The sequence below is a fragment of the Tachyglossus aculeatus genome, chromosome 8 (assembly GCF_015852505.1).
Source record: "Tachyglossus aculeatus isolate mTacAcu1 chromosome 8, mTacAcu1.pri, whole genome shotgun sequence".
Lineage (NCBI taxonomy): Eukaryota > Metazoa > Chordata > Mammalia > Monotremata > Tachyglossidae > Tachyglossus > Tachyglossus aculeatus.
In genome coordinates, this window is record NC_052073.1 from 34,286,609 (window position 1) to 34,302,819 (window position 16,211).

A 16,211-nucleotide genomic window follows, 5' to 3' on the forward strand; every position below is an offset into this window, starting at 1 on the left:
ATGCCCAGAGCGTTTCTGGACAAAGACGATCCGGACAGCAGCATGAAGTATGGATTGAAGTGGGGAGAGACAGGAGGTTGGGAGATCGGAGAGGAGGCAGATGCAGTAATCCAGACAGGATAAGATGAGAGCTTGAATGAGCAGGGTAGCGGTTTGGATGGAGAGGAAAGGGCGGATCTTGGCGATGTTGCATAGGTGAGACCCACAGGTTTTGGTGACGGCTTGGATGTAAGGGGTGAACGAAAGAGCAGAGTCGAGGATGACACCAAGGTTGCGGGCCTGTGAGACGGGAAGGATGGTAGTACCGTCAACAGTGATGGGAAAGTCAGGGAGAGGGCAGGGTTTGGGAGGGAAGACAAGGAGTTCAGTCTTGGACATGTTGAGTTTTAGGCGGCAGGCAGACATCCAGATGGAGATGTCCTGGGAGGGGGAGAGAGCAGGGGCAGAGATGTAGATTTGGGTGTCATCAGCGTAGAGATGATAGTTGAAGCCATGGGAGCGAATGAGGTCACCAAGGAAGTGAGTGTAGATCGAGAACAGAAGGGGACCAAGAACTGAACCTTGAGGAACCCCCACAGTAAGGGGATAGAAGGGGGAGGAGGAGCCTGCAAAAGAGACTGAGAATGAACGACCGGAGAGATAAGAGGAGAACCAGGAGAGGACGGAGTCTGTGAAGCCAAGGTTGGATAGCGATAGTGGCAGGGTTCTAATCCTGCCTCTGCCACTTGCCTGCTGTGTGACCATGGGCAAGTCACTTCACTTCTCTTTGCCTCAGTTACTTCATCTGTAAAATGGGGATTGAGACTGTGAGCCCCATATAGGTGAGGGACTGTGCCTAACTTGATTTTCTTGTATCCTCCCCAGTGCTTAGTACAGGGACTGGCACAAAGTAAGCACTTAACAAATACCATCATTATTATTATTATTATTATTAGTATTAGTATTATTATCATATCCCTAAACATTAGGGTGGATCATCATCCATCACATGGTTTCTGTCAGCATCCTGGTACCACTGTTGGAGACAGACTTCTGGACATGCCCCAGAAATGGTAGTACTTATGGCCTAAAATTGCTTTTTTAACCCAATGGTTTGTGAGCAGAAATATCATCTTCGTAAAGCATTCTGGTATCCTCTCTCCTGTGAAGTAGTATTATCAGTAGTAATAGTAGTAATAATAGTCAGGACTGTAAGATCCTGTGTGGAGACAATGTGTCTATCAACTCTGTTATATTGTATTCTCCCAAGTGCTTAGAACATACAGTCCTTGGCACACAGTAAGAACTAAGTACATAACAATGATTGATTGATAGTAGTAGTACCTTGGAAACTACAGAATAAAGAGGTAACTCTTTAACAGGAGAGACAGACACAAAACCAGTTTCAACCGAAGAGGTCAAAAATAAAAATGGGTGTATGTACTTGAGTACTAGGAAGTGGGTAAATAAGTTTGTATGTACTAGAGTTGAGGGAAGGCATGATAATGACTCATGTGATTGCACCTACAGCTCAAAAATGGGGCCTATAATTGCTTACTTGAGAAGCAGCATGGCCTAGTAGACAGAGCGCAGGCCTGGGAGCCAGAAGACCTGGGTTCTAATCCTGGCTCTTTCACTTGTCTGCTGTGTAACCGTGGGCAAGTCAGCATCCTGGTGCCACTGTTGGCGACAGACTTCTGGACATGTCCCAGCAATGGTAGTACTTATGGCCTAAAATTGCTTTTTTAACCCAATGGTTTGAGAGCAGAAATATCATCTTCATAAAGCATTCTGGTATCCTCTCTCCTGTGAAGTAGTATTATCAGTAGTAATAGTAGTAATAATAGTCAGGACTGTAAGATCCTGTGAGGAGAGAATGTGTCTATCAACTCTGTTATACTGTACTCTCCCAGGTGCTTAGAACATACAGTGCTTGGCATACAGTAAGAACTCAGTACATACCACTGATTTATTGATAGTAGTAGTACCTGGGAAACTACAGAATAAAGAGGTAACTCTTTAACAGGAGAGACAGACACAAAAACAGTTTCAACCAAAGAGGTCAAAATAAAAATGGGTGTATGTACTTGAGTACTAAGAAGCGGGTAAATAAGTTTGTATGTGCTAGAGTTGAGTGAAGGGATGATATGACTCGTGATTGCACCTACAGCTCAAGAATGGGGCCTATAATTACTTACTTGAGAAGCAGTGTGGCCTAGTAGATAGAGCACAGGCCTGGGAGCCAGAGGACCTGGGTTCTAATCCCAGCTCTGCCACTTGTCCTCTGGGTGACCTTAGGTGAGTCACTTCACTTCTCTGAGCTTCAGTTACTTCATCTGTAAAATGAAGATTAAGGCTCTGGGACTCATGTGGGACATGGATTTTGTCAAACCTAATTAGCTTGTATCTACCCTACCTGGCCCAGCGTTTAGTATAGTGCCTGACACAGAGTAAACGATTAATAAATAGCATGAAAAATAGCAGAATCACCCTGACTCGTGGTCAGCATCATCAGTTTCATATAGGTGATAGAAATCATCCAGGACCACCCAGACTGTGAGCCCACTGTTGGGTAGGGACCGTCTCTATATGTTGCCAACTTGTACTTCCCAAGTGCTTAGTACAGTGCTCTGCACACAGTAAGAGCTCAATAAATATGATTGATTGATTGATTGATTGATTGTTGCAGTGCACCTACTGTGTACGTAACACTGTTGCAGAAACCCAGTACAGACCACTCTGCAAGACTCTCCAGAAATGCAATAATAGTCAAAGCTACAGTCTCTGCTCTTTAGGAACTAAGAAACTAAATTATCACCTGGAGATATTGCCTGCAAATGGGCGTAAATAATTTTACTTCATCAGTATTGTCCACTGAGCTCATCCCCTCCTATAAAATTGGAAATAGTTCTCAGATGGTAACACCTTTAAGCCATTCTGGTTTCAGGCCAGAACCTCAGAAGAGAAAACATTCAATGACACTTTTTGAGTGATTCATTCTCAGAGTTAAAAGTTGTAATGTTTTACCTGTAAAATGAATTCAACCTCAAAAAAGCAGCAGAGCCATGGACATTCTGAGAGACCTTAACTCCTCCAAAGAAAGTTAGTTATTTTGCCACAATAATCATGAAGACCTTTATCGTGGTAAAATGTTCCAGACATTTTCACAGCTGGAGGACCCTAGAATGAGAAAATGCATCTTCATAAAACAATTTGTTGGGGGCACATACCATTGTTTCATTGGTAAATCTACCATATATAATTGGTATGCACGTGAATAGATCCATCCATCCACTTCGACAATTCACTTAACTTCCCCATGCCTCAGTTTCTCCAACTATAAAATGGGGATAATAATCATACCTGACTCCTACCTCTTAGAGGTGTTGTGAGGTGTAAATTAAAACAACTAATGTATGGTGCTTTTGTAGTAAAAGCACTAAATGGAACCCAGGTAAGTGCTTAGTACAGTGATCTGCACACAAAAAGTTCTCAATACATACCACTGATTGAGTTTTTCAGAGCAGGAGTTCCACAGTCCATTGGATCACCATTCCAGATCTTTTTACTCATGCTCTATTTTGAGTCCAAAATGACATGAAATTTTTTGTCCAATCTCTACCTTAGTGGCACCTCCCAGTTGGATGGCTTATTAGGGGGAAGTATCAATTCACAAATATTTGAACTAGGTAATTGGGACTGTCCAAAAGTCTTGTACCAGCTCCAGTGGAGAGCTGACATGTCTGCAGGTGCACTCTGGCTCACTCAGCAGAGAATCCAAGGTGGACATGAAGTGCACTTTGCCTAAACCAGTGTTTTCTACAGTGGCCAGGGTATACAGCCATCGAAAGGTTACTAGCAGAGCATTTAGTTTCCATACTAAATAAACTAAAGCAAGTATTTAGTTTCCACAAGAAGTAATCTTGGAATTGACTGGTTCTTGGAGAAAAAAATCACTTGGCCGTTTTCCATTTGTCAAGTGGAAGGCCAGTGATGATTTCTCCTCTAAACAATGCTGATGACTGATTTTCAAACAGAAACAGCAAAGTGCTCTGCGAGGCTGGATTAATCTCTGGAATGTTGCCATAGGCGGCACTATAATCCTCATTATTTTAAGCAATGGGATGGGATCTTTACTTCTCAAATAATTGCGGATCAGCCAGGCCCAGGTCAATAGGGAGACCCAGTTGCTGAATTTCAAAACATTCATTTCTATGCATTTATTAAATCCAATCCTATTGTCTACCCATACCCAGAGATCATCATAGAGAGCCTCCAAAGATTAACGAAAAGAATGAGGACCTTCCTGTAGATGTGAATGACAGCCTTGAAAAAGTGAGAGAATGTTCTTTTAAAATAAAAACTGCTGCATCAAAGTTACAGACTGAGATTGACACAATTTTGGAAGTAGCATGAGTGGGTGGGGTCTAGAGGGGATCAGATGGAGAAGTGAGATAATGCAGAGAATGAATTTCACTCCCCATCCAATGGAGAAGCTGGCATATAGGGAGATCTGCAAAAAAATTGCATAGGATTTAAGTGCTTCTATATTTATACTAGAAGCCTAAGAATATAAAGTGAGGGAATTGGAATGGTTGGCAACTAAAGAGAAACTTGATATAACTGGCATCCCTGAGACTTGATGAAGGGAGGGATTTAATCGGTGGTATTTATTGAGCACTATGTGCAGAGCACTATACTAAGCACTTGGGGAAACCCGGTCGGTGGTATTTATTGAGCACTATGTGCAGAGCACTATACTAAGCACTTGGGGAAACCCAATGGGATCCAGGTTTTCCAGGCTATAAACATTATAGGGGAGTTGGGATGGATGTGCAGTAATGGTGTGACCCTTTGTGAGAGTAGCAAGATATACAGAGGTAGCAGAAACATTTTATTGGAAATTTCTGTGGGTCTAAACTCCAAACCTAAAACGATTATCATCATAGGACTGTCCTGTAGATCATCCGACCAGGATGAAGAAAGTGAGCAAGATAGGTTAGCATAATTGGAGAAATTATGAAACATGGGAACATAGCATGTCTATAAACATGTCTATAAAGCTGTACTCTCCCATGGGCTTAATACAACTGATCTTCACCCAGTAAGTATTTAATAAATGCCATGGATAGATAACAAGATTAGAAGTTTTCAGAATGAGAATTCAGTATTGTACTTTCCCAACCACATAGTACAGTGTTCTGCATGTAGTAAGTGCTCAATACATGTCATTGATTGAAAAATGACTTTTTCAAAGTAGCTAGTCCTTTAATTAATGTCAGTAGCATTTAATGACCATCTATTACATTCAGAGATCTTTATAAATTATACATGTACCAATGACACATATGTGTGTGTGTGTGTGTGTGTGTTAATGTCCGCCTCCCACTCCAGACTGTAAGCTCGTTATGGGAAGGGAACATATCTGCTAATTCTTTTGTAGTGTACTCTCTCAAGTGCTTAGTATAGTACTCTACATATAGTAAGAACTCAATAAATATCATTGATTGATTGATTGATATCAAGCATGTGGGAGAGTACACTAAGTGTTAAAGGATCCCTGCTCTCTAGGAGGTTACAGCTTTTAACTTCCTGGGAAATAGGCCTTACTGGGTTTAGCTCTGAAATGAGGACAAGCTCTGGTGTAGGAAGGTTATTTCAGCAAGTCAGGTGTGCAACTTTGTAAACTGTGGTTCCAACAAATAAAAAGCTTTCGGGGAACCTTTGTAGTTTAGATTCTTCCAATTAAAACACTGGAAGTTAGATGGTTATCCATGGTGTCCTACATTTTGCTCTTTATTCATTCATCTTTTTGCTTCTGTTTCTTTTTTTATATTTCTTCCTATGTTTTCACTCTTTTCCTCCTCCCCGCAGTACCCCAACATGCCTGATGCACACACACACACACACACACCACACACACACACACAATCGAGTCAAACAGTTAGAAATAGGGGTGCACTAAGTGCTCACAGTATGCAGAACACTGTATTAAGCACTTGAGAGAGTACCATGTAACAGAGTTGAAATGCTTCTTGCCCCCAAGGAACATACAGGGCAGACAGGGAGACAGACATTAAAATATATTGTGGATATATACATAAGTGCTGTGGGGCTGAGGATGGGGTGAATAAAGGGTACAAAGCATTGCAAGGGTGATGTAGGAGGGAGAGGAAATAGGGGAAATGAACGATTCCTAGGGGAAGGCCCCTTGGAGCATGTGATTTTCAAATTGATTTTGAAAGCAGGGTGAGGAATCGTCTGTCGGATATGGTTCCTGTTCTGATCTTATTAGATGTTGGAAAATAATTCCATGGCACCTGGAATCCTGAAGTCTTCTTGAGCCTCTCAAAGCCTGGGGTACCCTTTCAATCATGTAATGGAATTTATCGAGCCCTCACTGTGTGCAGGGAACTGTCCCGTGCTGTTAGAAGAGCTTACTTTTTCCTCTTAATTTTTTAAGGGTATTGCTTGAGCACTTACTCTGTGCCAGGCACTGTATTAACCGCCGGGATAGAAACAGGCTAATTATGTTGGACACGTGGAGCTCACAGTCTTAATCCCCATTTTACAGATGAGGTAACTGAGGCACAGAGAAGTTAAGGTCACCCAGCAGACAAGCACAGGAGCCAGGATTAGAGCCCAGGTACTTCTGACTCTCAAGCCTTTCTCTTCACATCACATGTGCAAAGTCCATCTGTACAACTTTTAGAAGTTGGAAACAGCTCACAACCCGGACTGTGACTGGGCTAGTTAGATGTCAGAAAATTAACTCCTCTAGTTACTTACATTGTTTCACGGTGGATATTTTGGATTGGTGAATTTTAAACTGATTAACTTTTGTTTGCAGTTTCTTCTCCTTGGTTGAAGAAACTGTCCTCACCAACTGATAGAGAACTGTAGGTTAACAGGTGAGAATGGGTTTACCGAGGAAATGGAAATATGGGAGCATGATGGATCGTAAACATCTGGCAATCTTTCCATCCACTTTCTTAAAAAAAAAAGTCAGAGTCCATTTTGGGACCTTTTAATCCACATAACAAGAGCCGTACTATTTTTCTTGGATCTTCTGAGAAGCCAGGAATAGTACTGTTGAGTCCAAAATAATATAAATCACGTCTCAGCAACACAAGACAAAGGGGCTTTTATTGCAATATTTAACACAGACCTGTATGGATGACGACAGACAGGGTCTATTGCTCTAAAAGCAGTTTCAACCTCATCCCTGAAAGGTGGAAGACTAGCTAGTATGTGTTGGGCGTGGCGTCCATTAACACTAACCACAAAGCAAAATCCAATTAAGTGTGGCTGAAATTGACGACAGGAGAAGGGTGCACTGAAATGCCACTGAAACATGATTTAGGAAAAAAAGGTAGATTAATGCGAACGGAGAATGGAAACAAAATGGAGTAAGGCAGGTTAAGAGTTGGTTTCCACATTCTACCCTTTCATGCCTCTTTGGCATAAACACAGAAAATTTTATAGTCAATTCCCTTCCAGCCGTACCTGGGGCAGTGACCCTGCTTAGGCCGTTTCCCTCCTCATGATCTCGAGCCGACCCGGTCTCCATCTTCATGGGGTAGTTGAGTGGACGGGTCCCTTTGATTTGATCATGAGGTGCTCTTTAGGACTCTATCTTCATGAGTCTTAGGATGTCTTTATCTCTGGCTGTTTTTTTGTCCTTCTCTTTCTTAAGGACTTGTGGAAACTATCTCTTCCAGTCTACTTGCAGGAGCAGACTGCTGCAGACATTTACAGCTATACTTAAAAGTGTTAAAAGCAACAAGAAAAAAAAGGTCATCAGGAGAATGGGGATTCCCAGACCAAGGACTGGAGTATGCTCTTAGCCCAGCCCTTCACATTGGAGAAACAAGACGTGATAATAGACCAACAGCTCTCCCCGTTCTTGGGAGATTTCACATGCTTCCTTTAGCCCCTTGGCTAACTGAGAAAGCCCCACTCATAGAGCTGAAAGCCTGCGAGAGTTATCGGGGATGTACACACAACATTGTCCACCAAGAACACTACAAACCCCCACCCTCAGCGGCAAGCAGCGTGTCTAAAACCATACGGTTCTGTAGGGCAACCAGGCGGGTGGCCTGTACTCCCTTTCTTTATAGATGGGGCTTTCGCATGTTTGGTTAAGAAAAGTCTCTGTTAATTTGTCGAAGCCAATTATGCCATCGCTGTCTCTAGCTGGTAGGGTGGAAAATCTCTGGTTGCCACAAATCCAGTACAACTCTGGGAGTGAGGGATTTGGGGCCCTGTCAGGTACAGATAGCAGATCCAACCAATGACTGGGGCCTCTATTAAGGATTCATTAGGGACTTTACAGAACCCAAGGAACAGTGCTAGCCCCAAGGTCAAGAGTCCCTGCTGAGTATCAATATCCCAATAGTTTTGTGGTTCCTCAAAAGAGTCGCTATTATTCGTAAGTTCATATGAACAGTGAAGCAGGGAGGCAGAGAAGCAGCTTGGCCTAGCAGCAAGAACATGCGTTTAGGTGTCAGAACTGCTGGGTTCTAATTTGGGCTCTGCTACTTGTCTTTATGTGACCTTGGGCAAGTTCTAGACTGTGAGCCCGTTGTTAGGTAGGGATTGTCTTTTGAGTGATTGATTGAGTGAATGAATAACTTCTCTATGCCTCAGTTACCTCACCTGTGAGCCTCAAGTGGGACAAACTGATCACCTTGTATCTACTCCAGTGCTTAGAACAGTGCTTGGCTTAGTAAGCACTTAACAAATACCCTAATCATTATTATTATTATTATTATGACTGCAGGGTCCTCTCCTGATGGCTGTGGAACCTGCTAAGTGTGAGTTGTTGTGGACCTAAGTTGTCTTCCACACTTTACTGCAGTTCCCATAATTAGCAACATGTGATATGGTTCCTTCCACCGTGGCTCCAGGGTGTGCTTTCATCTGAAGGACTCAAGAAGTACCCAATCACCTGGTTGGCATCTGTGGTTTTGTTTCGGGTCAGGTTTAGCCGTCACAGCTTGTTGCACCTGCAAAAATAAGGCTTTCAAACAATTAACAATTTACAATAATCCAATAAGGCATCATCAGTAAGGACTATGTTCCCTCTTTCCCAGTCCATAGGAGGGGAAAGACTGATACCCAGCACTTGTGTATATCCACAGTGCTTGTGTATATTTGTACCTATTTATTACTCTTATTAATGATGTGTATATATCTATGATTTTATTTATCTATTTTGATGGCATTGACGCCTGTCTACTTGTTTTGTTTTGTTGTCTGTGTCCCCTTTCTAGCCTGTGAGCCAGTTATTGGTTAGGGACCATCTCTATCTGTTGCCAAACTGTACTTCCCAAGCACTTAGTACAGTGCTCTGCCCACAGTAAGTGCTCAATAAATAAATACGATTGAATGGACTTCCCAAGTGCTTAGTATAGTGCTCTGCCTACAGTAAGTGCTCAATAAATAAATATGATTGAATGGACTTCCCCAGCACTTAGTACAGTGCTCTGCCCATAGTAGGTGCTCAATAAATAATGATAATAATAATGGCATTTGTTAAGCACTTGCTCTGTGTGAAGCGCTGTTCTAAGTCCTGGGGGGATACGAGGTGATCAGGTTGTCCCACGTGGGGCTCACAGTCTCAATCCCCATTTGACAGATGAGATAACTGAGGCTCAGAGAAGTGAAGTGACTTGCCCAAGGTCACACAGCAGCCATGTGGTGGAGCCAAAATTAGAACCCACAGCCTCTGGCTCCCAAGCCTGGGCTCTTTCCACTGAGCCATGCTGCTCCTCTGATTGAATGGACTTCCCAAGTGCTCAGTACAGTGCTCTGCCCACAGTAAGTGCTCAATAAATAAATATGATTGAATGGACTTCCTCAGCGCTTAGTACAGTGCCCATAGTAAGCACTCAATAAATAAATACGATTGAATGGACTTCATTATTATGGACTTCCTCAGCACTTAGTACAATGCTGTGCCCACAGTAAGCGCTTAATACATAAATACGATTGAATGGACTTCCCCAGTGCTTAGTACAGTGCTCTGCCCACAGTAAGCACTCAATAAATAAATACGATTGAATGGACTTCCCCAGCGCTTAGTACAGTCCTCTGCACACAGTAGGTGCTCAATAAATACTATTGAATGGACTTCCCCAGCGCTTAGTACAGTGCTCTGCCCACAATAAGTGCTCAATAAATAAATACTATTGAATGGACTTCCCCAGTGCTCAGTACAGTGCTCTGCACACAATAGGCACTCAGTAAATAAATATTCATTCATTCAATCATATTTATTGAGCACTTACTGTGTGGAGAGCACTGTACTAAGCACTTGGGAAGTACAAGTTGGCAACAAATATGATTGAATGGACTTCCCAAGCGCTTAGTACAGTGCTGTACCCACAGTAATCGCTCAATTAATACGACAGAATGAATGAATGAAGGGACCTAAGGAGGCGTGAGGTGTTTCCAATGGAATTTCACGTGGGCTCAAGTTTGACTTTCATAGGAGACGGAGGGACAAGCCGAGGTTTACCGGTTTGATCCGGTCTCCGTGTGTGCAGGCTGTGTGTATGTGTGTGTAGAGTGTGTTTTTGCAGGGTGTGTGTCTGTGCAGGGCGTGGGCGGCGTCTCACCAGCTCCGAAGCGCGGGAACGAGGCAGGAGAGCGCTGGGCCCCGGAGCGCTGGGCCCGGATTGCTGGACCGCGTTGGAGCAGGTCGGCCGGGACTGGCCACCGAAAGCCGGGACCATGTCAGATGGAACCGGGGCAGGACGGCCCGTGGCGAGGTCGGCAGCGGACCTGGGGTCAACCAGGCCCGTGGAGAGGTCAGCGATGGAGTTGGGGTCAGCAGGGCCCGTGGCGGGGTCAGCAATGGAGTTGGAGTCAGCCGGACACGTGGCGAGGTCAGCGATGAAGTTGGTATCAGCCGGACACGTGGCGAGGTCAGCGGCAGAGCAGGTGTCAGCCGGGCCCGTGGCGAGGTCAGCGATGGAGTTGGGGTCAGCCGGGCCCGTGGCGAGGTCAGAGGTGGCGTTGGAGTCAGCCGGGGCCGTGGTGAGGTCAGCGGCGGAGTTGGAGTCATTTGGGCCAGTGGCGAGGTCAGCGGCAGAGCTGGGGTCAGCCATGCCTGTGGCAAGGTCAGCGGTGGATCTGGGGTCAGCCGGGCCCGTGGCGAGGTCAGTGGCAGAGTTGGGGTCATTCGGGCCCGTGGCGAGGTCAGCGGTGGAGTTGGAGTCATTTGGGCCCGTGGCAAGGTCAGAGGTGGAGCTGAGGTCAGCCGGGCACATGGCAAGGTCAGCGATGGAGTTGGTGTCAGCCGGGCCCGTGGTGAGGTCAGCGTTGGAGTTGGGGTCATTCGGGCCCGTGGCGAGGTCAGCGGTGGAGCTGGCGTCAGCCGGGCCTGTGGTGAGGTCAGCAGCGGAGCTGGGGTCATTCGGGCCTGTGGTGAGGTCAGCGGCGGAACTGGGGTCATTCGGGCCCGTGGCGAGGTCAGCGGTGGAGCTGGGGTCAGCCGGGCCCATGGCGAGGTCAGCGGTAGAGTTGGGGTCATTCGGGCCCGTGGCGAGGTCAGCGGTGGAGTTGGGGTCATTCAGGCTCATGGCGAGGTCAGCGGCAGTGTTGGGGACGGCCAGGCTTGTGGTGAGGTCAGTGGCAGAGTTGGGGTCAGCCAGGCCCAGGGCGGGGTCAGCGGTGGGCAGCAAGAAGAAGCGCAAATCCAGCAAGTGCCTGTTAGGGAGCAGGGCCCCCGGGGGCCCTGACACCCCGCCGGGGGCCCCCCGGTCCGTGGGCAGACTCCTGAGCCAGCTGCTCAACACGCTGTGCACGCTCACCCTTGTCAGGAGGGGCCGGACGACGTCCGTCGCCAGCCGCCCTCCGCACCAGGCCCAGGCCCAAGCCTGGGTCCAGGCCCAGCCCTGCCCACATCATCATCACCATCATCAAATTCTGCCCATGCCCACGGCCCCGCAGTCCCGCACCCACCTCCCACCGTGGCACAGCCCAGGGATCCCCGTGCCCGGCGTGTCCAGCCTCCAAAACCACAGCAACACCTGCTTCATGAATGCCACCCTGCAGTGCCTGAGTAACACCGACCTGTTCACAGAGTACCTGGCGCTGGGGAGGTACCGGGATGGCCAGTGGGACGGCTAGCGGGATGGGGACCGAGCCGGGCCTGACCGGGGCACCCCCAAGACGCCCCCGCCCAGCCCGACCACCCACTGGCCAAGGGCGAGGTCACTGAGCAGCTGGGACATCTTGTGCGGGCGCTGGGGACCCTCGAATACACCCCCCAGCACAGCAAGGACTTCAAGGCTATCGTCTCCAAGAACGCGGTCCAGTATGAAGGGAATTCTCAGCAGGATGCTCAGGAGTTTTTGCTGTGGCTTCTGGATCGTGTGCATGAAGACCTCAACCAGGGCATGAAACAACGTAGCCGACTCCTGCTTAAGCCGAAGGGACTGACCTGTCTGGCTAGTAGCACTTTCGTACAAGAGGTTTTACAAGCCCAGTACAGGTCTTTAGTAACGTGTCTTCAGTGCCAGAAACGGAGCAACACCTTTGACCCTTTCCTCTGCATTTCTCTACCAATTCCTGTGCCCCTGACGAGGCCTGTGTACGTTACTATGGTCTATCGGGGGAATGTTCTTACTGGATGAGGATCGGCGTGGCGGTACCTCTGATTCGGACTGGGGTCTGGCTGCGAGAGGCAGTGTCCAATGAGACCAAGGTCCCCACTGACCAGATCGTGTTAACAGAGTTGTGCCACGATGGGTTCCGTCGTTCCTTTTGTGACTCAGATGATCTGGAGCTGGTACAAGGAATTGACTCCATTTTTGGCTTTGAGGTGCCTGAGATAGTTACACCTGAGGAAATGCTCAGTGAAGGGGGAATGCGTTTAAGCCATGATCTGAACGATTTGAAGTACACTCCCGATCACCAGGGGATACCTTTACACTTGCAAGTGACAACGAGGCAAGAAGAAGCAGATTCGTCCTCCACAAGCGCGACAAGCGACAGGATGATTTTGCTGGTTTGTAACCGAGAGTCTACTGAGCAGAAGGACGAGAGGTTTGGACGACCCTTCGTGCTGCACCTAGAGAAGACCGTAGCCTGGGATCTTCTTCAGAAGGAGATATTAAAGAAGATGTGCTATGCCTTAAGAAAGCCGACCATTTCCAGTCAGGTCTGGCTGTTCAGTTTGCTAGTGGCCAGTTTTGCGGGAATCCAACAACCACTACCGCACAGGGAGCAACCCCTCTGCTACCCGAGGCATGGAAGTTGTGTAGATGTGGTGGCCCTGCTTATGTGAAATTGTTAGTAGAGTGGGACAGTGAGACAAAAGGGTACCTATATGTACATACCGAAAGTGAATATGTTCCAGATGCAGAGAGTGCCCGTCTGCAGAAGCAGCAATGTGAACAGTCTCAGACCTGCTGCATTCTCTCACAGTGTTTCCAGTTTTTCACCAAAGAGGAGCAGCTTTCTCCAGCTGATGCCTGGCGTTGTCCCCATTGTAAGAAGCTTCAGCAGGGGAGCATCACTCTGCGTCTGTGGACTTTGCCTGGTGTGCTTATCATATATCTGAAGAGATTTCGACAGGAAGCAGACAGGAGCATGAAGTTTCAGCACATGGTGACGTTCCCTCTGACTGGCTTGGACATGACTCCTTTTGTGGCAAAACGAAGCCAGGGTAGCTGGACTCTACCATCTCATTGGTCCCCATGGAGGCATCCTTCTGGGCCTGGGAGAGAGCCTAAGGACTGCATATATGATCTGTATGCCGTATGTAATCATCAGGGGGCCATGCAGTGGGGACATTACATGGCCTACTGTAAGAACTCAGTGGATGGGCTCTGGTACTGCTTTGACGACAGCAGTGTGCAGCAATTGTCTGAAGATGAAGTCTGCAAACAGATGGCTTATATCATCATCATCAATCGTATTTATTGAGCGCTTACTATGTGCAGAGCACTGTACTAAGCGCTTGGGAAGTACAAATTGGCAACATGTAGAGACAGTCCCTACCCAACAGTGGGCTCACAGTCTAAAAGGGGGAGACAGAGAACAAAACCAAACGTACTAACAAAATAAAATAAATAGAATAGATATGTACAAATAAAATAAATAAATAAATAGAGTAATAAACATGTACAAACATATATACATATATACAGGTGCTGTGGGGAAGGGAAGGAGGTAAGATGGGGGGATGGAGAGGGGGACGAGGGGGGAGAGGAAGGAAGGGGCTCAGTCTGGGAAGGCCTCCTGGAGGAGGTGAGCTCTCAGCAGGGCCTTGAAGGGAGGAAGAGAGCTAGCTTGGCGGATGGGCAGAGGGAGGGCATTCCAGGCCCGGGGGATGACGTGGGCCGGGGGTCGATGGCGGGACAGGCGAGAGCGAGGTACAGTGAGGAGATTAGCGGTGGAGGGTGCGGGCTGGGCTGGAGAAGGACAGAAGGCAGGTGAGGTAGGAGGGGGCGAGGTGATGGACAGCCTTGAAGCCCAGGGTGAGGAGTTTCTGCCTGATGCGCAGATTGATTGGTAGCCACTGGAGATTTTTGAGGAGGGGAGTAATATGCCCAGAGCGTTTCTGGACAAAGATAATCCGGGCAGCAGCATATCCTCTTCTACCAGCGGCAGACTGCCATCCCTTCGTGGTCAGCCAACAGCTCAGTTGCCAGCTCCACGAGATCTTCGCTGTGCGAACACTGGGTGAGCCGGATCCCTGGGGGCAAACAGGTTAGCATCTCCTCTGCCCCTTTTTCCCGACACTCATCTCTGGCTTTGCTCTCAGAATCAGTGGCGTTGACTGGTCAACGAGGCGAAGACGACAGTGTATTCTTTACTCTACCCTCCAGTTCCTCTGTCACCAGCCCTCTGGCCATCGACGAAGACCGTATGAAACTGTCTTGGTCGCCATCTCCTAAGCTGCAACTGCTTTCAAACTCTACATCCCTTTTCTCGGGGGAGTCTCCAGTTCATACCTCCTCCTCTACCTTGGAGAATAGCGATGAGGATGAAGAAAACAGACTTTTCGAATCCTGGTTCAGGAGCTTGAGTAGTCATTTCAGCAGCTTCATGGATTCAAGTGGCAGCGATAGCTGGCATAAACAGGAGGAGAGCGTTCCTCTTGCTGTTGTGCAAGAAGTATTTTGAGACGAATTGGTCATCAGGAAATCTGGCCCAAGCCTAGCGGACATGCAGAGGGTAAGTTCAGGACAAGGGGACAGGGTGCATCCTGTTTTAGATCCCTTTGCTAACAAGAATCAGATCGCCTTTGTGGATCAGAGTTCCTTTGTTGAGAGCTCTTTCATTGAAGAGAACGAACCGGCTGGTGGCACTGGCTTATCCCTGGAGAAATCAGACAGCACGATCAAAAAGTCTCCTGGCTCCCAAGGCATTCCTGGCCCAGATAAAAGCGTGAAGAAAGGAAGGACGGTCTGGGCAAATCAGGAGTCCTCTAATTCAAACACCCCATCTACAACTAGTGTGACTACTACTACTTCTCCTCCCCCTCTCCCCGTAAAAAGCTATCTGAAGACTTCCAGGGGCAAGGCCGATTCCATCGGGGCCAGTGGGCAACAGGCATCCCCTGCCCCTCCACTACCCAAGAAGAGGCTGGCAGTCAAACCCCAAGACTGCGTCATCAGCCGCTCATCAGGAGCAAAAGCCGACCTCCGGTCCGGCCCCACGGCCCCCCCATCCCTGCTAAAAAATGTGCCCTGGGCTGGGTCCCAGAGGGTCCCTCCTCAGGCAGCCAGAGCACGTCCTCAGACCGAAGCCTGGTTAGGGAAGGCTCCAAATCGTGCCTTGGATCGGACAAAGGCAACTCCGTCTTCACCTCCAAACCCGACTACCCTAAAGTCAGCCAGTTCAGAGGAGGCGAGAAAAGCGGGGACAGCAAGCAAGTGAGCGGTTCTTCGATGGCTAGCCTGCACTCTCCCAACCCAGACACCAACTCAGGCCTGAAGAGAGACAGTAAGCCAGAAGACAGTGGGCTTTCCTTTTTCAAATCCTCTCTGAGGCAGAAGGAGGCCCAGCAGTCTGCGGATCTTGGCAAAACCACCCTGCTTCCGAAAAAGGAGAGCGTCGGTTCCATCAGGTCTGTCTCTAGGAACCCAGGGGAGGACAGGCCTGAGAAGAGCAACCAGCCACCATCTTCCCAGCCTCCCGGCGTCAACACTGTAGCCGAAGAGCAGTTTGTCTCTAAGGATCTCACCTCGGTCAAACATTGGCCGCTGTCCTGA

At 47.6% G+C, this 16,211-nt stretch overlaps 1 protein-coding gene across 1 annotated transcript; it reads left to right on the plus strand.

Annotated features, from left to right (window-relative positions):
• The first annotated feature begins 11,565 nt into the window (after nucleotides 1-11,565).
• On the plus strand, nucleotides 11,566-16,211 carry LOC119931406 (ubiquitin carboxyl-terminal hydrolase 31-like). The gene is given in 6 exon segments (XM_038750050.1): nucleotides 11,566-12,097; nucleotides 12,145-12,597; nucleotides 12,600-13,232; nucleotides 13,235-13,884; nucleotides 14,578-15,619; nucleotides 15,622-16,211. Coding segments are annotated over 6 exon segments (3,900 nt in total).